Source organism: Lepus europaeus, chromosome X, assembly GCF_033115175.1.
Source record: "Lepus europaeus isolate LE1 chromosome X, mLepTim1.pri, whole genome shotgun sequence".
Lineage (NCBI taxonomy): Eukaryota > Metazoa > Chordata > Mammalia > Lagomorpha > Leporidae > Lepus > Lepus europaeus.
In genome coordinates, this window is record NC_084850.1 from 112,164,209 (window position 1) to 112,191,272 (window position 27,064).

A 27,064-nucleotide genomic window follows, 5' to 3' on the forward strand; every position below is an offset into this window, starting at 1 on the left:
GACTTTCAGGAGGGAACAGGAAAGACAGGAGCTTGGAGCCCAGAACTGCATTCCCTGAGAATGAAGAGGGATCCTTTATGGAGAAAGTAGCTGTAAAGCCTGTTCTCTTGATATGAAAGTGCAGACTGGGTCAGATCTACTTCCATCCTGGTAGTGTGGCTGTTCACCCTTGACACACAATTACGTATGCTGTTTGGGAACATAGTCATTGCTACTTGGGGGGAAGTCACTACCTAACTGAGGTAGCCCAGTGTCCCATGGTTGCCTCCTCTGTGATGCTACATGTAGGACAGCTTCTCTTTGCTCCACTGGAAGCAGGACTCAACATCCAAGGAGCAACAAGCCTGAGAAAAGCCTGCATTAGCCTCGAGGAAGACAGAAATGTGAGTGGCTCACGAACACGTCAGGAAGCCCACTGGACCTGCAGGAGAACCATGTGAGGCAGAAAAGGCAGCGCAAGAGGGAAAGAGGGAAGAAAACGTGAGACATCTCGGAGACATATTTCTTTACAGAGGCAGACATGGGAGATGCAAGGGACTCAGATCTAGAAAAAGAGATGTGCTATACATTTTGAAATCCATGCATACATTTTTCCATAATACACATTTTCATGAACTTTCTGAAGATTCCTTGTATGCATGGATTTAAAAACATTTTTTGCGGCCGGCGCCGTGGCTCAACAGGCTAATTCTCTGCCTTGCGGCGCCGGCACACTGAGCTCTAGTCCCGGTCGGGGCGCCGGATTCTGTCCCGGTTGCCCCTCTTCCAGGCCAGCTCTCTGCTATGGCCCGGGAAGGCAGTGGAGGATGGCCCAAGTCCTTGGGCCCTGCACCCCATGGGAGACCAGGAGAAGCACCTGGCTCCTGGCTTCGGATCAGCGAGATGCGCCGGCCGCAGCGGCCATTGGAGGGTGAACCAACAGCAAAAGGAAGACCTTTCTCTCTGTCTCTCTCTCACTATCCACTCTGCCTGTCAAAAAAAAATTTTTTTTTGCAACAAAATAAACTTCTCTTTCAATTTCGTTTTTTACAGACTTTTTCAAATACCCTCGTATATCTGGCCTGTGTTCTTAAATTCAATACCTACAAAACTCCCTGTCATATAGATGACTACCAGTGCATTCATTATTATCATTATAGTTTCCTTGCTATGATATTCAGGCTTGATTGCTTAATAATATAATGATCTACTTTTTCTTTGTGAGATAAATCTTTTTTAAATACCTGCTTTTAAACTGTCTTTCCAATTACACACCCTTGATCCCTGGTACTGACACAGGTGGCTTATGTTGCCTCAAATATTCATGAAAGCACTGACATTATACTATCAGATTAATTGTAATTTCACAGAGGCATCAATTTAAATTACATAAACCAGAGGTGAGGTTGCAAGTCACTGAGCCTGCTCTACCCCTGAGCTTCTTCAGGAAAATGTTCCTTTAGTTGTCATCATTTTAGTCAATTCTATATGTGATGATAAAAACAAAATTTCATTCTGAAAATTACATTCAAAATTAAAGGTGTCAACCATTGCTGCTGATGGCACAGGCTAAAATTGAAGCAATCTATAAAACTAATGACTTTTAGAAGAAAAAAATGTTGACTTCATTAGAGAAGGCAGTGTTGAAGCAAGACCTTCAACTTGTGATTTATGATGTGAATGGGCCTCCTACAGGTTATATGCGGTAATAAGAAAAAGAGTTTCCTGAAATTACTTAAGTGAATTCTCTGATCTATAAAATATATATTTATCCAATGCAAAAAAGAAGACATTAGTGAAAAGTGAGGATTCATTTAATTTGAAGTCCAAGAACTGAACAGGTTTCAAGTGAAATACAACGCAAGAGGCAGTCTGCAGGTATTCCAACATCATCACTTCTATTTAATTAGAATCAAAGTTCATGCTTAACCTCAGCAGAATTACAAAATACTCTAAAGCTAGGCATAGTAGTTTAAAAATATATTTTAGTAGCTTCATAAAAGATACTTACACTCTATATTTATTTATTCATTTGATATTTAAGAGATTGATTTTAATTTTTCAGTTATGCATTAGTATATATTGAGGAGGAACTGATATGATAGAGTTGTGTTCACAAATTGGAAATTCTGAGGACTTAAAACAATTCCATCTACAGTATCAAGGGTACATTCTATCCCAAATTATTTTACTTGGCAATTTTTTTCCTTCAGTTCCTGTGAATGCAAATACCACCTAAGGGAATGTTACTGCCCCTGGTTGAGAACCACTGGACCTGGTTACAAAACTCATTTTCTTTCTTTTTGTAGGCATCACCTCAACTATGTGGCTTTCAAATATGTAAAGTTCTATACACATCTGCATGTCAAGATAGTGACATAGCTCCAATAGTTCAATTTAATAGGGGTTGTTGTGACTTCCAGGAGGTTCTCATTCATCAATGGTTTGCAGAAATTTGATACTATTGATTCATAGTTTTCTCCATGGACTCCTGTGTTCAAGAAAGTTACATAGAAGCAGAAATGAAGACTCAATATGAAAATAGAACTTTCTCTTTTGGTACAAAGGGTGTGTGTGTGTGTGTGTGTGTGTGTTGCAGTGTCAGGTTAGGGTAGAGATATAGTGCATGGTTTAAAAATAACACTAATTTAAAAACAGTAAGACTCAGATAAGAGAATTCCAGATACCAATCACAACAAATATTTATAGAACTTATCTCTTTCTTGAAAAAGCATTTAGCACAGAGTTAAAGACACGGCTTAGGATGTCTGCATCCCATATCAGAATGCCTGGGTACAAATCCTAGCTCCACTTCTAATTCCATCTTCCTGCTAATTTAGACCCTAGGAGGCAGCAGGTGATGGCCAAAACACTTGGGTCCCTGCTACCCAAGTAGGAGCCCCGGATTGAGTTTCAGGCTCCTGGATTTAGCCTGGCTGATTCCTGGTTCCTGTGGGCATTTGGGGGAGTGAAACAGACAATGGAAGATCTCTCACTGTCTATTTCTCCTCTCCACTCCTCCCCTCCCCTCCCCTCCCCTCCCCTCCCCTCCCCTCTCCTCCCCTCCCCTCTCCTCCCCTCCCCTCTCCTCTCCTCCCCTCTTCTCCCCTCCCTTCCCCTCCCCTCCCCTCTGCCTTTGTCTCTCTCTCCATGTGTCATTGCCTTTCAAATAAATTTCTTTTTTTAGTTTTTAAAATGTTTTTATTTTGTAATTTTTTCAATATTTTGCTACATCCACTTCAAATGTAGGTATAATATACATATATTTAAATACTATTTTTTTCTTGAAAATAAGGATGTTAATATCACAGAGTTGGGGCCAGCGCTGTGGCATAGTGGGTGAGGCTGCCGCCTGAGGTGCCATCATTCCATATGGGCGCTGGTTCAAGTCCTGGCTGTTCCTCTTCTGATCCAGCTCTCTGCTGTGGCCTGGGAGGGCAGTGGAGGGTGGCTCAGGTCCTTGGACCCTTGTGCCTGTGTGGGAGACCCGGGGTTGGGGGGCTCCTGGCTTCTGGCTTAGGGTAGGCACAGCTCCAGCCATGGCAGCCATTTGGGGAGTGAACTAGCAGATGGAAGACCTCTCTCTCTCTCTCTCTGCCTCTCCTTCTCTCTCTGTGTAACTCTGACTTTCAAATAAATGAATGAATGTTTTTAAAAAATCATAGAGTGAAGGATTCATGACAATGATTATAACAGAGAAAGAAGAGTGTATCGTCATTTACATGGTATGATTTGGTGAAGGAATATTTATAATTAAATGCCCAATGATATGACATCCACACATTTTTATACTCAAATTCTTTAAAAATTTAAGAAAAGGAAGTTACCTTTTCCTGTAGGTGGTGTTCCTTAAATTATGCTGCCCAGTATGATGTATATTTTGTCTACAGCTGTCAAAGCTAATGTTAGATATAATTGTCTATAAGAGCAGGAACATTTAGTAGCTTTATCAAGACTGTTTGTATTGAAAGTGTATCTGGACAAATGTGCCGTGTTCATCAGGCTACCACAGTTTAGAATTATTAGAATCTAATGTCCACAAGACACCAAGCTAGGGTACAGATGTGAACAAAGGTTTCTCTGTTGAAATGGGATCTGAGGGAGGAGAGGATAAAGCTGAAACATCTTACCTAAACTGATACTCTATTCACTAAGCACTGCAAAATCTGGTAGCTGACTTCATTCTTCACTGTGATTGTATAATCATGAGTGTACATGCATGTGTATATGCATGTGTATATGTGTGTGTGTGTACATAATTGGAGTCAATGGTATCCACTTCATAGTAACATAAATATAAAATTAAATAATTCTATATATTCTAAGTACTTAGGCACACAATGAACATTTACTATTGTCATTCCTGTGTTGTTCTTAGGTCAGGTAAAAAAGGGAATGAGGAAACTCATGATCATGAATAATCACTTAAGTGGACTCATTGTCCAACATTTGACACAGGTCTGATATTTACTGAATATAAATTATTTTCAGTTTTCTTGGTAGAGCATAATAAATAACTGTATGTGGGGAAATATCCATTCCATATGTTTGTGACAAGAATATGGCAGCCATTCTCAAACATAAAAATAATTGTATTCAGAAAATTAAAATAGCTGCTCAAATAAATACTGACTCTAGAGAGATGAAGCTAATTTGTACAGGAGAGATATTAGATTTTAGTTTTAGAGGTTTTAAAAGAGCTATTAAATGTACATTTTGTCCTCCATCTGGAACATTTGAAAGTCATTTATTTCAGTAGAAAGTCTTTGAAAAAACTGCTTACAAAACAAATTCATCAAGCTTCCATTATATGTCATCATTTTTTAAGGACAGTAGCTTTATTGTTATTGTTAGCAATAAATGGAAATCCAGCTGTGGCAGAAGATAGTTGATGAGTCAGAGATGATTTAAGTCATGCGAGTAGCATTATTCACTAAAGACTTCTTAAATTATATGTATGTATGGAGCATCTTTAAAGAGCCCATGGAAATGCACATTATGGAAAAACTATGCATGAATTAAATTTTTTTGCATCAAAAAACTTAATTTTAGGTCAATTTTTGAATGAAGTTTTTGAGAACCCTTGTATTCATGCATGTTTTGTGTGTATGTATAAATATATGTGTGTTTCTAAATACACACAAGCCATTATCAGTTTTTCTTTTAATCAAAATCCTCATCTACAGTATATGCTCACTTTATAAGGTGAAAATTGCTATATAGAGTGATTCACATGACTATTTTTAAAAATGGCTAACTTATACTAATTAGGAATTCACTTCTTTCTAATTTGCACACTCTATCAAAACTGAGCTGTAATTAGTGATAATGACCAGGAGATGGCACATCCTCATTTCCTAAGATGCACATATAAGCCTGTGTACAATTCATAAAGTTCATTCACTTTAAAGAGACAGATTTTTAAATGTTATCACAAATAGCACATGTGGGTGAAAAATAAGATATTCAGAAAAAATAAGAAAATCAAATGTCTCGAAACTTTTGTTACTAATCAGTTAAATGCAAATAAATATTTTTAAATAAAAATTAATATGTAAGCAGTTTTGATCCCTTAAACTCTACTGGTTCTTATCCTAATTGTTCAGAATACTTCACAACACTGAATCATGATGCTTAAAATCATCCTTTGATAAATTGTGGTCATTTTAAATAATGAAAACATATAAAATGAAATGTATTCCTTAAAGCAACATTCTTTCACTTTTCATGTCTCCTCTTTTCCTAGGAACACTAACGTTTTACATATTTAATTCAGGGGATAGAGAAGCTATCACTTCCAGGAGCACCATGCATATTTTTTTCCAACTCTTCCCTTACTGCAGCCTCAGCAAACAAGAAAAAGATACAGTGACCAGGGCAAGGGATAATTCCTCTTCAGAAGATTTTTTACTGGGTAATAATAAAGATGGTGGAGTAGGGAAGGAGCTTACTGCTCTAGTCTAGGAGAAGATAGTTTTTAAAAAGTGGGAAGAGTGAGGTCTCAGGAAAGGGTTAGGGAAAAACAGTAGAGGAAACTCTACATAAATTAGAGAAACACTGTGGACTTGCATGGAGGGCATGGACATGCACAACTCAGGGCTCCAGCAGCTGAGAACCTCAGAACCAGCTCTGGAGTGAGGTGAGACCAGACTGCAGCAGCCCAAGCCGCTGGCGATAAAGCTGGGGGCAGAGCTTGGCAGCAATAAAGCCCTGTGGGGGACAGTGTGCAGCCAAACTAGAAGAGAAAAAAAAGGAGAGAGGGGCTTGTTTCTCTCTCCCAACTACACTGCAACCCATGTCCTGTAACAACCCAATAGAGGGCAGGCATCATCTTGGACACATGTGACAGCTGTGCCAACTTATGTCCATGTGCCCAGTAATGAGCCAAGCAGAGATGCCTGAGTCTGGTAGGGAGAACTAACAGAGGGCTGGGTGCTCGTGAATGTGGAAGGCTTGTGTGCTGGGACTGTAAAAACACTGTGGCTGCATGGGAGGGCTCAGGGTGTGGCTTGGACTTTGGGCAATCATTGTGGGAGACTCCACATGCTCAGGTCTCCCTGATTCCCTGGTGAGGGTCAGTGCTGCAGAATCTATGCTTATACTGAGGACTGTACAGATCCTCTGTGTAGTTGTTGTGACAGTAGAGATGAATATTATGCCCATTGAGGCTAGCACCCAGGCACTGGTCTCCTTTGAGTAGAGGAAATGAGCTGAGATTATGCCAACAGAGATGAACAAACCTGCCCTCTGATTAAAAAAAAAGAGAGAGAGATTTACCATGCCCAAACTGGGTGTTACCTTGGAAATTCCCTTTACCCTGGAGTACTGAATAGAGCTCCCTGGCCAATGCAGCACACACCTCTAGGTATTCACTGAAAAAGCAGACACTCCACTAATCCACAGAGGTATAGTCCAAAGATAAAAGCCATCACAGGAAAAAAACAAACAAGAAACCAAAGAGTATCTCCACAAATGTCAAACAATAAATGCAGCAATTCAAGAAACAATGATAAGACAAAATGACATCCCCAAAAGAATACAACATTTCAATACTAGAAAGTGAAGATGAAGAGACTGAAGAAATGCCAGAAATGGAATTCAAAAAGTTGATCATAGGATTAATTAGAAGTAATCAGAAGCAAATCTATAAACTAATGAAATCCATACATGACATAAAAGTAAATTTCTCCCACAAAAATGAGATCTTAATGAGACATCAAAATGAATTATTAGAAATGAAGAATTCAATAGAATAAATTGAAAATGTAGTGGAAAGCCTTAACAACAGAATCAGTGAAGCAGAAGAAAGAATATGCAACTTAGAAGACAAATTTCAGGAAATTTTAGTCAGAACAAAAACAGGAAGAAATTAGAAAACTAAAAAACACTGTTGGAGATCTAGAAGATACTATCAAATGACTCAACATATGGGTCCTAGGAGTTCCTGAAGGTGTGGAAAGAGAGAAAGGATTAGAAGGCCTTTTTAGTGAAATAATAAGAGAAAATTTCCCTAATTTGGAGAAAGAAATGGGTGTCAAGTACAGGAAATACATAGAACTCCTAATAGACACGACCAGAAAATATCTTTACCATGATACATTGTAATCAAACTCTTCACAGCAAAACATAAAGAAAAGATTCTAAAATGTGCATGACAGAAATGCCAGAATACTTTCAGAGGATCTCTAATTAGACTCACAGCAGACTTCTGATCAGAAATCCTACAGGCTATGAGAGAATGGTGAGATATATTTCAAGTCTTAGGAGAAAAACAACTGTCAACCCAGAATACTGTATCCTGCAAAGCTCTCATTTATGAATGAAGGTGAAATAAAGGCCTTCCATAACAAACACAAATTGAAAGAATTTGTCACTACTTGTCAAGCCTTAGAAAACATGCTTAAGAATGTGCTACACACAGAACCATGGTCATCACTATGAAAGAAGGTGAAGGCAGAAAATCTCCCAATAAAATTACAAAGAAATCCAAAGTAAAAAATAGGAATATTATGGAAAAATGCCAGGGCAAAGTTGTAACTTATCAATAGTCACCTTGAATGTAAATGGCCTCGACTCTCTAGTTAAAACACACAGACTGGCTGAATGGATTAAAAAACAAAACCCTTGTTGCATACAAGAAATACAACTCACTATAAAAGATGCATGCAGACTGAAATTTAAAGGATGGAAAAAGATATTTCATGCAAACAGAAACCAAAAAGAGCTGGTGTAGCCATCCTAATATCAGACAAAATAGAATTTAACACAAAATAGTAAAAAATGTCAACGAAAGGCATTATGTATTGATTAAGGGATCAATTCAACAAGAAGAAATAACTATTATAAACATATATGCATCTAATTTCAGGGTCCCTGGGTATTTAAAAGAAATGTTAGTGGATCTAAAGGAAGACATAGAATCAAATAAAATAGTAATGGGGGACTTCAATACCCCACTTTCAGCAATGGACAGATCAACCAGACAGAAAATCAGCAAGGAAACAATAGAGTTAATCAACACTATAGATCAAATGGGCCTAACAGATATCTACAGAACTTTCCATCTTACAGTTTCAGAATACACATTCTTCTCAGCATGCATGGAACCTTCTCTAGGATTGACAACATGCTAGGCCATAAAGTAAGTCTCAGCAAATTCAAAAGAATCAAACTCATAGCATGCATCTTCTATGACAAAAAAAGCAATAAAGTTGGAAATAAACAACTCCAGAATCTATAGAATTTATGCAAACACATGGAGACTGAACAAAATGCTCCTGAATGAACAGTAGGTCATTGAAGAAATAAAAAAAAAATTATGGAAACAAATGATGATGACAATACATCAAAACTTATAGGATACATAAAAAGCAGTGTTAATTGGAAAGTTTATAGCAATTGGTGCCTATATCAAGAAATTGGAAAGCACCAAGTAAATGACCTATCAGCACATCTCAAGGACCTAGAAAAACAACAGAAAATCAAACCCAAAATTAGTACGGGAAAAGAAATAATTAAAATAGAGAAGAAATAAACAAAATTGAAAAAAAAACTATACAAAACATCAGCAAAACAATGAGCTGGTTTTTGAAAAAATAAACAGAATTGATACAACTTTGACCCATTAACCAAAAAGAGGAGGGAGAAGATCCAAATTCATAAATTTAGAAATGAAAAAGGAAATGTAACAACAGACACAACACACATAAAAAGAATCATCAGAAATTACTACAAAAAGCTGTATGCCAAAAACAGCCAACAAACTGGGAAACAGAAGAAATGGAGAGATTACCATACATACACAACCTACCTAAATTGAGCCATGAAGACACAGAAAACCTAAGCAGACCCACAACCAAGACAGAAATTGAATCATTAATATAGGCCCTCCTGAGAAAGAAAAGCCCAGGACTGGATGGCTTAACTGCTAAATTCTACCAGACATTTAAAGAAGAACTAACTTGAATTCTTCTCAAGCTTTTCAAAGTAATTAAAAGGGAAAGAATCTGCCCAGATTCATTCTATGAAGCCAGCATCACCTTAATTCCTAAACCTGAGAAAGATACAACAGAGAAAAAAACTACAGATCAATTTTCCTGATAAACATAGATGCAAAAATTCTTAACAAAATACTAGCCAATTGAATCCAACAATATACCAGAAAGAATATTCACCTGACCAAGTGTGATTTATCCCTAGTGTGCTGCGATGGTTCAACATTCACAAAAATCATCAAAGTGATAATCACATTAAGAAACTGAAGAACAAAAACCATATGATTATATCAATAGATGCAGAGAAAGCATTTGATAAAATACAACACACTTTCATGATGAAAACTTTAAGCAAATTTGGTATAGAAGGACATCCCTCAACACAATCAAGGCAATTTATGACAGTCATGGCCAGTGTCCTATTTAATGGGGTAAAGTTGGAAGCATCCCCACTGAGATCTGGAACCAGACAAGGATGCCTGCTCTCACCCTTGCTATTCAAAATAGTCCTGAAAGTTTTAGCTAGAAACGTTAGGCAAGAAAGAGAAATCAAAGGGATACAAATTGGGACGGAGGAAGTCTAACTATCCCTATTTGTAGATGACATGATTCTTTATATTGGGGCTCCAAAAGACTTCACTGGGAGACTATTGAAACTCAGAGAAGAGTTTGGTAAAGTAGCAGGATATAAAATCAACACACAAAAATCAATAGACTTTGTATACTCAGGCAATGTCACAGCTAAGAAAGAACTTCTAAGAATAATCCCATTCACAATAGCTACAGAAAAAAAATCAAATACCATGGAATAAATTTAACTAAGGATTTTTGAGATCTCTACAATGAGACTTACAAAATATTAAAGAAATAGAAGAAAATACAAAAAAATGGAAAAATATTCTATATTCATGGATTGGAAGAATCATTATCATCAAAATGTCAATACCACTGAAAGCAATTTAGAGATTCAATACAATACCAATCAAAATACCAACAATATTCTTCTCAGACATAGAAAAAATGATGCTGAAATTCATATGGAAACACAGGAGACCCCAAATAGCTAAACAATCGTATACAACAAAAACAAAGCCAGATGCATCCACAATACCAGATTTCAAGACATACTACAGGGCATTTATAATTAAAACAGCCTGCTACTGGTACAAAAACAGATAGATAGATAAGTGGAACAGAATAGAAACGCCAGAAATTGATACAAGCATCTACCACCAACTTATCTTTGACAAAGGAATTAAAATCAACCCCCTGGAGCAAGGACTGCATTTTCGACAAATGGTGCTGGGAAAATTGGATCTTCACATGCAGAAGTACAAAGCAATACCCCTACATTACACCATACACAAAAATCCACTCAAAATTGATTAAAGACCTAAATCTACTACCTGATTATTAGAGAACATTGGGGAAACCCTGCAAGACATTGGCATATGTAAAGACTTCTCAGAAAAGATCCCAGAGGCACAGGCAATCAAAGCCAAAACTGACAAATGGGATTACATCAAATTTAGAAGTTTTTGCACCACAAAAGAAGCAGTCAGGAAAGTGAAGATGCAACTGACAGAATGGGAAAAATTATTTGCAAACTATACAAGTGATAAAGGATTAATATCCAGAATCTATAAAGGGCTCAAGAAACTCAACAACAACAAAGCAAATAACATAGCTAAGAAATTGGCAAAAAGGAAACCTGTTGAAGTGAAATGGACACTATGAGAAACACTGACTTGATCAGCCCTTGTCCCGACTGTTGATGTACAATGTAATACTTTATCCCTTTTATTATTTTTTTGTTCTACTTAATACTATTGGTCGAACTCTGTAATTAACACACAATTATTCTTAGGTGTTTATAACTAGTACTCAAACAGTATTTTACACTTTATGTTCTGTGTGGGTGCAAACTGATGAAATCTTCACTTAATATATACTAAATTGATCTTCTGTATATAAAGGTAATTGAAAATGAATCTTGATGTGAATGGAATGGGAGAGGGAGCGGGAGATGGGAGGGTTGCGGGTGGGAGGGAAGTTATGGGGGGGAAAAGCCATTGTAATCCATAAACTGTACTTTGGAAATTTATATTTACTAAATAAAAGTTAAAAAAAACGAACAAAAAAAGAAATTGGCAAAGGACTTGAACAGGCATTTTTCAAAAGAGGAAATAAAATGGTCAATAGACACATGAAAAAATGTTCAGGATCACTAGCTGTCAGAGAAATGCAAAAGAAAACCACAATGAAGTTTCACCTTACCCCAGTTAGAATGGCTCTTATACAGAAATCAACAAATAACAAATGCTGGTGAGAAGTGGGGAAAAAGGTACCCTAATCCACATCTGGTGGAAATGTAAACTAGTAAAGCCATGATGGAAGACAATATGGAGCTACCTCAGAAATCTGAATATAGAACTACCATATGACCCAGCCATCCCACTTCTGGGGATTAACCCATGACAAATGAAATCATTATATGAAAGAACTATGTGTACTCCCATATTTATTGCAGTTCAATTCACAGTAGCTAAGACATGGAATCAACCCAGATGTCCATCAACTGAAGACTGGATAAAGAAATTATGGGATATGTACATCACAGAATACTAGACAGCTGTAAAAAAACAGAAACAAAACCAAAATATTGTCATTTGCAACACAATGGATGAAACTGCAAAACATAATATTTAGTGAAATAAGCCAGTTCCAAAGGGACAAATACCATATGTTCTTCCTGACCTGTGATAACTAATAGAACACCTAAAAGGCAATCTCTAGAAGTAAAATTGACACTTTGAAAAGCAATGACTTTGAACAGCTCTTATGTTGACTGTTGAGGAACAGGTTTTTTTTTCTTCATATTATTTATTGAACACTTAACATAGAACTAATCATATGTGTGTAAATTTAATTGAAAATAGATCTTGGTAAAAAATAAGAGTGGGAGTGATCACTGAGGTCATAAATAAGAGTGTTTATAGTTAAATTAACAACAGAAGTCACTGTGCACTTACTCCCTATGTAGGGCCTCTGTCCTTAATGAGTTGTACTATGAGAATTAACTGAAAAACTGGTTCTCAACCAGTACTTTTTACATTGTGTGTACGTATGTGTGCAAACTGTTTAAATATTTACTTAGTATTGCGTTGGTCTTCTGTATATAATGTTAATTAAAAATGAATCTTAAAGAAGAATGGGATAGGAGAGAGAGTAGGAGGTGGGATGGGAATGGGGGAGGAAGGGTGGGCATGGGGGGAAAAAAACCACTGTATTCCTAAAGTTGTACCTATGAAAATTGTATTTGTTAAAATAAAGCTTTAAAAATAAAAGAGTGGGAATAAGAGAGGGAGGAGGAAGTAGGGTGGGCTTCTGGGTGGGACACAGTGGGAAGAATCATCATGTTCTATGTTCCTAATGTTGTACTTATGAAATGTATGAGGTTTGTAATATAAAGCTGTATAGTTCTGCATATATTTCTCTGGACTTACTTCTAAGGGTACAGTTTAAAAATTTGCCATGTGGCCCCAAATCCCCTTAAGCTCGGTGGTAAAAGAGTATTTTAATTTTTAAAGTGAGCATATGGATAGGATTAAGTGTTAAAGTGATCATATAAATAGGATTAAATGTTTGGTAATAATAATAGAATTAAAAAGTAGTGAATGCTTGAACATAGCAAGCAGTTCACACAGCAGATTCATAGAATGACAATCTCTTTAAGTAGCACTTTGACCTCAGAATCAGCCCTCAAGGCATTCTGCTCTGGCTGAAAAGCCCATGAGGGCATTTTAGGCATGGAAAGACGAGACACTGTGGCAAAGAAAAATTTTCTACATGAAGCATCTCTGTAAGTGAGACCCCAGTGGAAAGAAGGGGCCATCAAAGAAGGAGGTACTTTCCTCTGAAGGGAGGAGAGAACTTAATAAAGGATGAAGGCATATTGAATTAGATCTAATTGTGTAGTAATCTAAATCATGTGTCATATATTTTTCTGGTAGTACCCAAAACAATAACTTAAAATACATGTAAAAATCAAGACATTTTATGAAAATACTGACTTTATAATTGTCTCATTTTTCTCAAAAGTCCTAGTGAAAGTGTAAAGAAGTGCTCCAAGGGGAATCAAGGAAGTGAGAATTGAATTCCTAATTTATTACTCTGAGATGACTTAGTGAGACATGGGTGCAGTTTTGTCCTTTTATCATAAGAATTAAAAAATATTAAGTTCAGCATATCTGTAATACTTTAACATTAATATTATTATGGTCAGACACTACACAAATTAGGGTGATGTTGATCAAAATCATGAGAGAATGAATCATTTTGGCATCTGAATTAAATTAGATTTTCAGAAGAAGATAATAGCCTCCTGATTCTACCCTATTTCTGTTATTAGTCCTTCATCTATGTCTCCATTCAAGTAAATTCATCCAGTTTCCAATTAGATTTAAAAACAAATTAGACTAAAGAAAATAATTTGTTTTTCATATTAGACAGAAATAATCAGGATGGCATTCTTCTGGGAAACTTATACATTTCATTTTGTCTTTATTGAGAGTTTTCTTTTGTGCGTGTCATATAAAATTTTGAGACTTTTATTACAATCTCTTATAACTGATGATTTAATTATTTAATTTCATCTGTCAACAGTAATCACAAGTGAGGCAGTGAAAGATGGAACTTATGTTACTTTAAATTCAAAGGATTTAGTTCCTACATTTTCATTAAATTAATTAGAGTAATATCAGAGTGAGTAACTAACAAGGAGGCGATATAATAGCTCAATTACTATTAATTCTATGAATATGCTTTGTTTAATCAAGAGAGAAGAGAGATAATTTTACTCATTAAAGATCCATATAGGATATGAAATAAGTTTCCATTTTCATGTTTTAGATGGGACCTATCTCATAGCTTTTCAGCTAATTTTCATTCGTGTGTGAAATTCATGTAGTAGAATATTAAAACAGATCTGTAATTCCAAGGTCTATGGGTAAAGCCTAAGTGTTATGTAGAGTACAGATGCATATAGAAAAGCAGATGAAGAAAATTTTGTTTTCTTCCCAAGACACAGTTTCCTCATATTCAACAAGTATGATATTAAAAGGTACTACATATCAAATAAGTAGAGTTTCAATTTTTGCACTTCTGATTGCAAAGCAATGTGTTAACCTGACCAAACTGGAAAAGTTATACAGCAACAAGTAAAAAATTCTTAATAAATTACTAGAACATTTATTCTTAATAAATTAATAGAGCTCTAATCATGTGCATATCTGTGTGCATTTTAAACTGGTTAGTCTATTTAAAACTTCTTTTGATTACTATGAATAATTTGCTTTGAAAAGACTCCAAATATATTGTCCTAATGGTTTTATAAAGTAAATTAGGGTGTAAATTTCCATAGCAAAAATGACTAATCTTTAATAAATAGTTTTAAAAGACTTTCACAAGATCTCTGATTAGGAATAATAAAGAAATAAATATGCAGTGTTCTCCAGAAACAATAAATATGCTACAATTCTATTTTGTCCCTAAGTGTACTTTAATGGAAATTTATATTCAATAATCACTGAAGACATTGCTGAGTAATTTTTTACCTATCATTTAAACCATAGAGATTTTCCTTCTTCTAGAATATACTTATAAAGCATCCCTGGCATGCCTAGCACTGAACAAGAGAGCCTGCATTCCACCCCTCACTGAATTCAAGCTAAGGATAGCAGATTACACAGTCCAGCACATTATAATCAAACTTCTGAAAACTAGTTAAGAAAACATCTTGAAAGAGGTTAGAGAGAAGGAAATGTCATTTATTGGGGAACAAAAACCCAAATGACAACAGATTTTTCCTAATAAATCCCGAGAGTCAGAAAGAAGTGACACAATATTTTTCAAATCCTGAAAGAAAAGGATTCTGAATCATGAATTTTATATTTAGCAAAAGCATTCTTCAACAGTGAAGGATAAATAAAGACAACAACCTTAGGTGAGAGACTGTCACCAGTAGAGTTAACTTTAAATACCTAAAGAATGTTTTTTAAACAAACAAACAAAAATTGAAAACAAAAGGCTAGGACTTCAGGAAGGAAGAAAAACAATGGAATGGGTAAAAATGTTATAACAGACTATATTTTTCCTTCTGAATTTATAAAAGTATATTTGAAAATTGAATTAAAATGACAGCATCTTCAGACATAGGGTTCAATCTGTATAGTAGAAATAATCAAGAGGTTTACATTTAAAATGTGGGAGGATAAAGGGACACAAATCAAAGTGAGGTTTCCACATTTCTCATGAGGTAATAAGATGTTTATAGCAGCAGACTGTGATTTGTTCTATCTGAATGTTATATTGCTGACAACTACTAAAAACAAACTACACAGAGAGATATATTAAAGCACTGTAGGTACATAAAAATGGATTCTAAAACTTTCTTAAGCCAAAAATAAGGTAATAAAATAGAAACAGAAGAACGAGAAACAAAATGAACAAGCAGAAAATGAAAACTAAAATGGCATAAACAATACCTAATATATCCATAACTACTTTAAATGTGTTATATAAATCACATAAATAGAAATTAAGAGATGAACACAGTTGATTTTAAAAGAATCCAATTATATGCTATCTACAAGAAGTCCACATCAATTTAATGATATAGGGAGAATAAAAGTAGAAGGAAGAAAAACCACCACAATGCATAGACATTTATTATTATAAAAATATGGAGTGACTATATTAATATCAGATAAACCAGACTTCAGAGCTAATACATCTTGTAGGAGGAAAGAGACACTACATAATGATAAAATAACAAATACATCAAAAGACACACAATTTGTATATATTCATAGACTAAAAACTTCAGATCTTCAAAAATGCATTAGCAAATACACAATTATTTCCAGCAATACCAACATTCCACTCTTGTCAACTGATAGGAGTACTGAACAGAAAATCAGCAAAGGAAGCAAACCAAATGAATGATATCATGAACCAACCGGCTCCTATAGATATTTGTGGGACACTCCATCTTCCTCTGTTTTCTTAAGGTATAGTTTTGTCCATGGACTCCTCTGACCAACAAAACAAATACTTAGAAGCCAAATGATTAAATTTATGCAGAATATACTCTCTGACCACAATGCAACCAAACTAAGAACCAATAAGAGACAGTGGAAATCCTCAGATACCTGTAAATTAAATGACACTCTTCTAAATAACCCTGTGTCAAAGAGGAAGTCTCAGGATAAAAAACGCATTTAAAAGTGAATAAATGTGAAAGTATACATATCAAATTCATGTCTTCCTGCTAAAATAGCAAAAAAAGGAATGTCATAGCAATAAATACTTACAACAGAGAAAAGGAAAGACCTCAAATAAATAAACTAAGCTCTGACTTCAAGAAATTAGAAAATTAAGATAAAAATAAAATCACAGTCAAATAAATGAAAGAAAACAAAAGACCAGAAGTCAATTAAAACTAAAACAGAATAATAATAGAGAAAAACAGGTGAAACCGAAAGCTTTTTTAAAAAAAAGTCCAACAAAACTGGAAAACACCAACACAATTAGCAGTGATAAAACAGAATAACTGCAGGACCTGCGCCGTGGCTCACTTGGCTAATCCTCTGCCTGTGGTGCCGGCACCTCGGGTTCTAGTCCCAGTTCTAGTCCCGGTTGGGACGCCGGGTACTAGTCCTGGTTCCTCCTCTTCCAGTCCAGCTCTCTGCTGTGGCCTGGGAAGGTAGTGGAGGATGGCCCAAGTGCTTGGGTCTCTGCACTCGCAAGGGAAACCGGGAGGAAGTACCCAGCTCCTGGTTTCAGATTGGTGCAGCACCGGCCATAGCGGCCATTAGGGGAATGAACCAATGGAAGGAAGGCCTTTCTCTCTGTCTCTCTCTCACTGTCTATAACTCACTCTCTCTCTCTCTCTCTCTCTCTCTCTCTCTCTCTCCCTCTCCCTCTCTCTCTCTCTCTCACTGTACAACTCTGCCTGGCAAAAAATTTAAAAAAAGAGAGAATAACTGCAAATTACCAACACTGGGAATAAAAGGAGGGATATCACACAGATATCAGCAGAACAATAAGAGGATGTTAGGAACAACTCTACATGCATAAATTTGACAATACAGAAGAAATGAAACAATTGTTTGAAAAGCACAAATTATAAATTCTCACCCAATATGAAATAAATAATCTGGGTAGGTAGGCATGTAATCACTAGAGTAATCAATACATAATTTTAAAAAGCTGTGAAATAAATCTTCAGACCTAGATGATTTCACCAAATAATACATTTAAAGAATTATAACCAAGCCTAAATATTACCTTCCAAAAAATGGAAAAAAAGAATGAATATTTTCCAGCTAATTTTGGCACTACCCAAGTGTAAATTCATACATAAAGAGAAAATGATACAGAAATAACTAATAAAAAATCTTAAAAGGAAAATTATTATCCAATAACTCTTAGGAACATAGGCACAAAAATGATAACCAAATTATAGCAACTCCAATGAATTAATGTATAAAAAGAAATATATTCTAAATATATACATATATATATATATATTCCAAGACTAAGGTTTATCCTAGAAATGCAAATCTAGTTCAATATGTACTTGAAGTTTGATCAATGTAATCTACCATATCAACAAGTTGTAAAAGAAAAATATTGTGATATTATCAATTGTTGCAGAAGAAGAATTTGAAAAAAAAATCAATATCCCTTCTTGGAAAAGACTCAGGAAAATAGAAATAAAGAAATTGGGACCTGTGTTCCCCAAAAGACATGTTGAAGTACTCATCTCCAATGCCTGTGAATATGACCACATTTTAAAATAGCACCATGACAGATATAATCAAGTTAAGAAGAGATTATCCTGGGTGAGAGGAAGCCCTTGTACAAGATGACTGACATCTTTAGATGACAAGGAAAAGAGACATGGAGAGGGACACAAAGGAAGTATTTCATATAATGGTGGAGGCAGAGGTTGGAGTGTCATATGTACAAGACAATGGACCCCCATGATTGCCAGTGACACTAGGAGCTGAAGGGTATGGACCAGACTCTCCCTTATAGCCTAGAGAGAAAGTCTTGTACCATTGATATCTTGATTTCTAACTTATAGTCTCCAGAACTGTGAAATAATAAATTTGTATTGTTGAAAGCCACAGTAATTTGTTTCTGCAGTACTAGGAACATAATACGAAAGGAGCAACACCCTCAACTTGATAGAAATCACCTTAAAAATAGTATAGCTAACATCATAAGTAATGGTGAAAGGCTGAATGTGTTCCACATAAGTTTGGGAAAAAGCAATGTTCACACTCATCACTCTTATTCAGTGTATTACTGGAAGTTTTAGCCAGTAACATAAGGCATAAAAGGAAATGCAGTATGGTTTGGAAATGAAGAAATGTAACTGTCCCAATTTGTGGAAGACATGATTATCTGAGTAGGAAATGCCAAGGAAGGAAAAAACAACACTATTGGGCCGGCATTGTAGCACAGTCGGCTAAGCTGTGGCTTATAATGTGGTATCCCATATCAGAATGCTGATTTCAGTCTTGGCTGCACTGCTTCCAATCCAGTTCCTTACAAATGTGCCTGGGAAGGAAGTACTTGGGCCCCTGTCACCCATGTGGAAGACTGGGATGAAATTCCTGGCTCCTGGCTTCAATCTGGCTGAGCATGGCCATTGTGGCCATTTGAAGAACGAACCAGCAGATGGAAGATGTCCCTTTCTCTCTGCTTGTCCTTCTCTCTTTGTGAATGTCTTTCAAATAAATAAATAAATTTTTTTTTGACAGGCAGAGTGGACAGCGAGAGAGAGAGACAGAGAGAAAGGTCTTCCTTTGCCATTGGATCACCCTCCAACGGCAGCCGCGGCCGGCGTGCTGCGGCCGGTGCACCGCACTGATCTGAAGGCAGGAGCCAGGTGCTTATCCTGGTCTCCCATGCGGGTGCAGGGCCCAAGAACTTGGGCCATCCTCCACTGCACTCCCTGGCCACAGCAGAGAGCTGGCCTGGAAGAGGGGCAACCAGGACAGAATCCAGCGCCCCGACTGGGACTAGAACCCGGTGTGCTGGTGCCGCAAGGCGGAGGATTAGCCAATTGAGCTGCGGCGCCGGCCCAAATAAATAAATAAATATTTTTAAAAAATCAATGCTAAGCCTAAAGACCCAATGACATTGCCTGTTTCCTTAGGTGCTTCCTCAATTAATGACAAAACTTGCTCTCAAAGAAAAAAAAGTATATTACTGCTAAACTTAAAAGAAAAATAAGAAAGGAAGTAGGAGGAAGGGTGGGAATGAGCGAGGATGGGGTAGGAAGTGTCATTATGTTCCTTAAACTGTATGTATGAGATACATGAAATTTGTTCCATTAATATAAATTTAAAAATTTAATAAAAAATGTATGTAGAATGAATAACAATTCATCAAATTCAGAAGATTCAATCTAAGCATACAAATATCAATTGTACCTCTGTATACTTGAAATAAGTATGTGGAGACTAAAATTAAAAGCATCATTTATAACCACTCCAACAATGAAATTTCTGTGTACAAATGTATCAAACTTTATAGGGTGTACAAGATGAAAATTATAAAATACTACAGAAAGAAATCAAAGAAGACCTAAGTAAATGGAGAGATGTACTATGATACAGTAAATAAAGTATCTAGTAAAATAGCAAAGTTTTTGAATGTCAGCAGTTTGATTCACAGATTTAATACATTCCATTGAAAATAAAACAAGATTTTTTGTATACTTAAATTTCCTTAAAAAATAATAGAACTAGAAGAGCTAAAATAACTTTGAAAATGAAGAATAGAGTGAAAGGTAACACTCTACCTGAGTATGATTTTGGCAGAGGATAAATGGAACAGAATATAAACCCCAATTAGACCATATATATATATATATATACACACATACATATGGAGGTGGATAAATATATATGAATATATATATATATATAGATTGCATATATACATACATACATCCACTTGATTTTTGACAATTTGCAAAAATCTACCCAAGGGAGGGTAAATATTGTTAGACACCATAGGTAAAGTAATAAATAATATAATAATATAATAAATCTTAACCTTACTCATGTACCACATATGATTAATTTATAATCGATCATGTCAAGTTTGAAAACACTAAAAAAAGTTTGAAAGAGAACACAGGAGAAAGTATTTAGGATTTAGTGCCAGATGAAGAGTTCTAATACATGACAGAAGAAGGATGTTATATAAAAGAAAGAAATTATAAATTCCACTTCATCAAAATGGAAAACTCTAGCACCATGAAAATTCCTGTTAAGAGGTTTAAATATCAAGAATATATTTAAAAAGATTCAAAACAAAGTGACAAAATAAAATACATCCAATTACAAAATGGGCAAGAAATGAGCCAATATTTTAGAAAAAACCAGATACCTAAGGTGAGTAAACACGTGAAAAAATGTTTGATGACTTGCCATTACTCTTTGGATCAACAAATATTTTGTTAGGGCATGTAAGAACAGTAATTGTCAGACTGGCATTGTGGCATAGAGGGTTAAGCCACCACTTTCAATGCTGGCATCCCATATCAGAGTACTGGCTCCAGCACCAGGTGCTTTGCTTTCTATCCAGCTCCATGTTAGTACATCTGGGGAGGCAGTGGAAGATGGCCCAAGCATTTGGGCCCCTGCCACCCTAGGGATGGAGTTCTTGGCTCCTGACTTCAGCCTAGCACAGACCTGGCTGTTGTGAGCACTGAAGAAGTGAATCAGCAGTTAGATCTATCTCCTCATCTCTGTCACTCTGCTTTTTAAATAAATAAATAAATATTTATTTAAAAAAAAAACCAGTAATTGCGACAGCTAGCTTGCTAGGATTTGCCCCAGTTTACCTTACTGTCAACTCCAATTATTAATTGAGTCTTATTTTATCCTCCAAAAAGTCCTTCTTTGGATAGTGAACTTTGTGGTCAACCTAACTATAAAGCCTTGCTTCATCTGGCTTGAAATACAATAGATGCTTATAGCATTGTTGAGCCATTCTTTAACTACTGTATCATTTAATTGTTTACCATTTATTTGATATAAGTAACACAGAATGTATTTATGCATACCCAGTGCTTTGTAAAGTTCATGTCTACAGAAAATGCAGGGAGCATCCTGAGCCATAATGACCCACAGGCAGTCAAGTTACCAGTTGTAGAAATGAAGATAACCAGTAAGTTAAGTACTTCCTTCTCATATTCCTATTTCTCAGGTCTTGTGCAGCATAAATGGGTTGTATGCTCACTATGACTCAGTAGTATGAACCACTTATTTCTCCACTCATCAAAACTTAGCTCCTTGTGTTGAGTAGAAAAATCTCAGCATTATTAAAAATGATCTGACCTACACAAGCTCTATACTGAAAAAAATCAGAGTGACTAGCAGCAGATCATTTTCCCTGAAAATTTATATGCAACTACAGTATATTTAAAATACACTTTGCAGAATTCTCTCCCAGTTGAATGAGTGAAATAAACTAATTTAGTCCCCCAACAGCACTTAGAAAACCAGACAACTACTTAAAACAACTATTTCAATACCCTGGAAATTGAGAGCTGCTTAGGCATGAACACTACTGAAATTTAGACAAGGACAGTGTAAGAAGACATATTACATGACTTCATTTTGTGAAATATCCAGAAAAGGGAAGACTATAGAGACAGAATGCAAATTGGTAGTTGTATGAGACAGCATGTGGGACTGGGAGTTGACTGCAAAGGAACCTGAGAAAAATCTGTGGAGGAAATGGAAAAGTTCTAAAGTTAGAAAGTAGTTATGGCTACAAAATATATAATTTCAAAAAATTATTGAGATTTACAGTGGATGAATGCTATGTATGTGTATCTCAGAGAAGCTTTAAAATATTCTTATATGTTGGACTCTTCAAAGTATTGTCATATGGTCCATGTTATCACAAATATAACACAGACAGCTATGGTTGAATAGGGAAATAAGAGAGAAAACAGAATTGAGGTACTTACCAAATCATCTCTACTTAACTAAACCATTTGGTATTCCTACACTACTACTTCAAAATAATCCATTTGTTTTTGAAAAGATACATTGAATCATCCTTTGTAAAAATTGAAATATTATCCTAAATTTCAGGATCTAATTGTTTACTTTTGCTTCTTTTGGTCTTCACTCTTGTATGCCCTATTTTCCAATTTTTAAGTCAAAATTTATAAAGTTTATAAAGTTTTAAGTCATAGATGCATACTGTCCTGGTTTAATCAGCAAAATATTATCTACCAGATTTTCCTTCTTAAATTTCATGCCATAGCTCAGCATAAATTATACTCACAAAACGAGTTTACATAATTTTGTTTGATATATTACCTTGTCTGACTTGTCAGCCTGAAGTTAACAACAGATTCCTTAAATAAACCAACACCTTTAATGTTAATGACGTCATCCACATCAGGCTCAGTAGCAATCAACATCATGGGAAACTTCCAAATTCCTTGTGTTAGGCACTCTATTTTCAGTGTAATATGAGCCCTTGAACACAAAAAAATTTAGTAAGTGCTACAGGAAAGCAAGCAAAGGGAATGAAGATAGTAAACCCTTATCTAAGTTCAAAATGTAAGTAAATCTTATGGTTTCAGCAAATGGGCCCAAGTTCTAGGCTAATAGTTACTTTGGGAGATTTTCTTGCAAAATGAAGTCCTGTAAGAAAGTGTTTTCCACTCTTGTTTTACATACAGAAATTATATTTTCTGTGAATGCCTAAAAAACCCCATATAATTGACTCAAATTGAAGGATTTCAAAAATGAAAACTTAAAGGTTGGTTCTGCATGTAGCAGGTTAAGCTGCCACCTCAATGTCAACATCCCATATGGGGGCTGGTTCTATTCCCAGCTGCTCCACTTCAGATCCAGCTCCTTGTTAATGTCCCTGGGAAAGCAGCAGAAGATGGACCAAGGGCTTGGGCCCCTGCTCCCACATGGGAGAGCTGGATGAAGCATCTAGCTCTGGCTTCGGTATGGCACAGCCCTGGCCTTTGTGGCCATTTGGGGAGTGAAACAGCAGATGGAAGATCTCTCTCTCTCTCTGTCTCTCCCTCTCTCTTGGTAACTCTGCCTTTCAAATAAATAAATAAATAAATAAATAAATGTTTATAAAACAATATTACAGTAATTGTCATATCATCAAATTAATAAGATACCAAGGTAAAAGTGAAAAATACTAACAAAGAGAGTCCGGTGTTGTGGTGCAGTGGGTAAAGCCGATGCCAGCATCCCATAAGAGTGCCAGTTCAGGTCTTAGCTGCTCTACTTTGGATCCAGCTCCCAGCTAATGGCTTATGAAAAGCAACGGAAGATGGCCTGAATGCTTGGGCCCTTGCCACCCATGAGGGAGACCTTAATGAAGTTCCTGGCTCCTGGTTTCTGCCTGGCTCAGCCCTTGGCCACTGCAGCCATTTGGGGAATAAACCATCAGATGGGAGATCTCTTTCTCTTTCTCTCTCTCCCTTTGTAACTCTGACTTTCAAATAATTAATAATTCTTTAAAAAGAAAAGAAAAATACTAGAAAAGAAACAGAAAACAATGAACTTGAAAAAGATCAAAGTCAATCAAATCAATATCAACATTCATAGTGTATTTTTGTTGGTTTATTCCTGCTTCCTGAAAATGACTCTGGTGTCCTAGTTATTGAACCACATATTCATATCCAGTTTAAACATGTACAGCTACATGAAATGCACAGGTGAACTTTAGAAATAATCAATGGACGGCGCCTTGGCTTAACAGGCTAATCCTCCGCCTTGCAGCGCCGGCACACAGGGTTCTAGTCCCGGTCGGGGCACCGATCCTGTCCAGGTTGCCCCTCTTCCAGGCCAGCTCTCTGCTGTGGCCAGGGAGTGCAGTGGAGGATGGCCCAATTTCTTGGGCCCTGCACCCCACGGGAGACCAGGATAAGCACCTGGCTCCTGCCATCGGATCAGCGTGGTGCGCCGGCCGCAGCGCGCCTACCGCGGCGGCCATTGGAGGGTGAACCAACGGCAAAAAGGAAGACCTTTCTCTCTGTCTCCCTCTACTGTCCACTCTGCCTGTCAAAAAATAAAAAAAAAAAAAAGAAATAATCAAAACCACAAGTAATACTTTTAACTATTTTTTCTTTGCCAGATTGAATTTTATATTTTGTGTATATTGTGGTTCTTATCAGTGTCTCTGCATACACTAAAAGCCCTATTTCAGATGTTGCATAGCATATAGTATTTCTAGGTGCTAAATATAAGTTGTCCCAAAAGTAAATATACTCTAGGTGAGTTTTCCCCAATGCCAGATACCCAAAGCCCACTATTCTCATAGATCCACTTACGTATTCCTAAGGGGCTGTGAAATGGTATGACATATTTTTTTAAAGATTTATTTATTTATTTGAAAGTCAGAGTTACAGAGAGAGAGGAAGAGAGGCAGAGAGAGAGAGAGAGAGAGAGAGAGGCCTTCCATCTGAAGGTTCACTCCCCAATTGGCTGCAATGGCTGGAGATGAGTGGATCTGAAGTCAGGAGCCAGGAGCTTCTTACCAGTCTCCAACGCAGGTGCAGGGGCCCAAAGATTTGGGCCATCTTCTACTGCTTTCCCAGGCCATAGCAGAGAGCTGGATCAGAAGTGGAGCAGCCAGGTCTTGAACCAGCACCCATATGGGATACCAGCGCTTCAGGCCAGGGCATTAACCTGCAGTGCCACAGCGCCAGCCCCAAAATGGTATGATATTGAGTGATCAAGGCTAATGAAAGCAGTTGCAATGCACAATATGGTTTAAATATTTTTATCATTTGAAATGGTTCTGAGAAGTTGTATCAATGTGGTATCATGTTGCCACCATACAAATGGTTTCAAAAAGTTCATGAAAAACCTGAGTGGATGTCAAAAATTTCTTCAGTAAAATAAACATCTTCTAATTTTAAATATCTTTTTGATGCTCCCAAGTACATCATCAAGTTAGTTTTTCTTTTCAAAATTTCACAAAACATAGTTCTCTTTTGTTAATATGATATCCTAACAACCTTAGAAATCTTATAATTCTTAAATGAAATATGATTTCCAATCATCTGAACTATTTTTTCTCATTAGAATAATTTTCATAGCTTGGTATCCAGAAATCACCTAGTTTCAAATATTTTTCTCAACAGCATCAAACAAATAATATTCAAATATTGAAAGATGGGGAAAAAAAGCAACATTATTCAGTTAAAATGAGCAATAAAAATTTTAAAGAAAGGAAGAAACAAAACACATTTACCTCAATGGTCTTTTTGGTGTAAATTTCAGACAGAAGATTAATGTTATTGCTTCTTTCTTGATATTATAAGATTTCTTGATCAGATATAAAGACACACAGGATGTCAAGTTAGACTTCATATTTTCAGATTCATATAGAATTTCATATTCAAATTCATATCTTTTAGGTATTTCTAAGAAAATCAAGATGAAAATATGCTTCAATTAATTAATATGCAGATATTGGGCATCAAGTTAATCATAAATGGATAGTTAGATGAAGGATGAGATTATGTGTTAGTTTTGTACCATAATGCCTACTGAATTGCCAGGTAATATGAGAAGCCTTCAAAAAGTGTATTTTGAAATGTGTATATTTAAAAAATATGCATGAATTTCAAAACTTTTTGCACCAAATAAATTTGTATTATAGTTCAGTTTTCCATGAACCTCTCAAAGTCCCCCTGTATGATAGTGCTTCGTATACTTTTATTAAAAGTTGATAAATATGTGAATGAATAAAAAATAGAAATTAATTATCACCATTAGAATCTGTAGAGCAGGAAAAATCAAATGGAAATGAGTAATCAATATTAACCATAATGTAGAAACAATATGATATGTATTCTATATAATGAATTTATTAAATGCCTATAGACTTGAAATTTAAAAAGAAAAAGCCTTAAAATTCAATTAAGTTTAAATAATCTGAAACAGTATCTCAAATTACCAGGGCAGAATTTTCAATTTTTGATACATTTTGTTCAAAGAGTATGCTCTTTATGTTTTAGTTGTGAAGTATTATAGACAATGTCTTTAATAATATTTTATTAACCAGTAGGATACCAGAGTTAAATAATAGAATTTTGTGGACTGCACATGAAAAATATATTAAATCTAGAACTAGCATGTAGGCAAATGGTATAAACATGTATTAAATTTACTCCCATTTGCATGTAAAGAGATCAAACAAATTTCAAAGATGTTTGTTGCATGTAGACCATGAAGGAGAGATTAGAGAATCTTGACTTGACTAGGTTCAAAACTAAGCTAATTTTAAAGTCTGCCTCTGGTGTATAAAGATGAAAATGATCTTCAAATTATATTGTATTCATTCAGAACTGACAGCTTTCTCTAAGCAATCCTTACAGACATCTTTTAGAAGAAGTTGATTTTTATTTCTGCTACTGAATTCTAAAAAATAGCTTAACTATGACAAGTTCAAATCGCATTTAATGATTATTCATCAAATGTATTAATGTACAATGTTGGAGACTG

The 27,064-nt window shown here is 35.9% G+C and overlaps 1 protein-coding gene across 1 annotated transcript in view; it reads right to left on the minus strand.

Annotated features, from left to right (window-relative positions):
• The window catches only part of CFAP47 (cilia and flagella associated protein 47), a 380,737-nt gene that overhangs the window by 9,167 nt on the left and 344,506 nt on the right, over positions 1–27,064 (minus strand). Inside the window, exons 61-62 of the mRNA XM_062183128.1 lie at positions 25,809–25,980; positions 22,895–23,056 (exon numbers count right to left, since the gene is read on the minus strand). Of these exons, the coding sequence (XP_062039112.1) occupies positions 22,895–23,056; positions 25,809–25,980 (334 nt within the window). The remainder of the gene's footprint in view (positions 1–22,894; positions 23,057–25,808; positions 25,981–27,064) is intronic.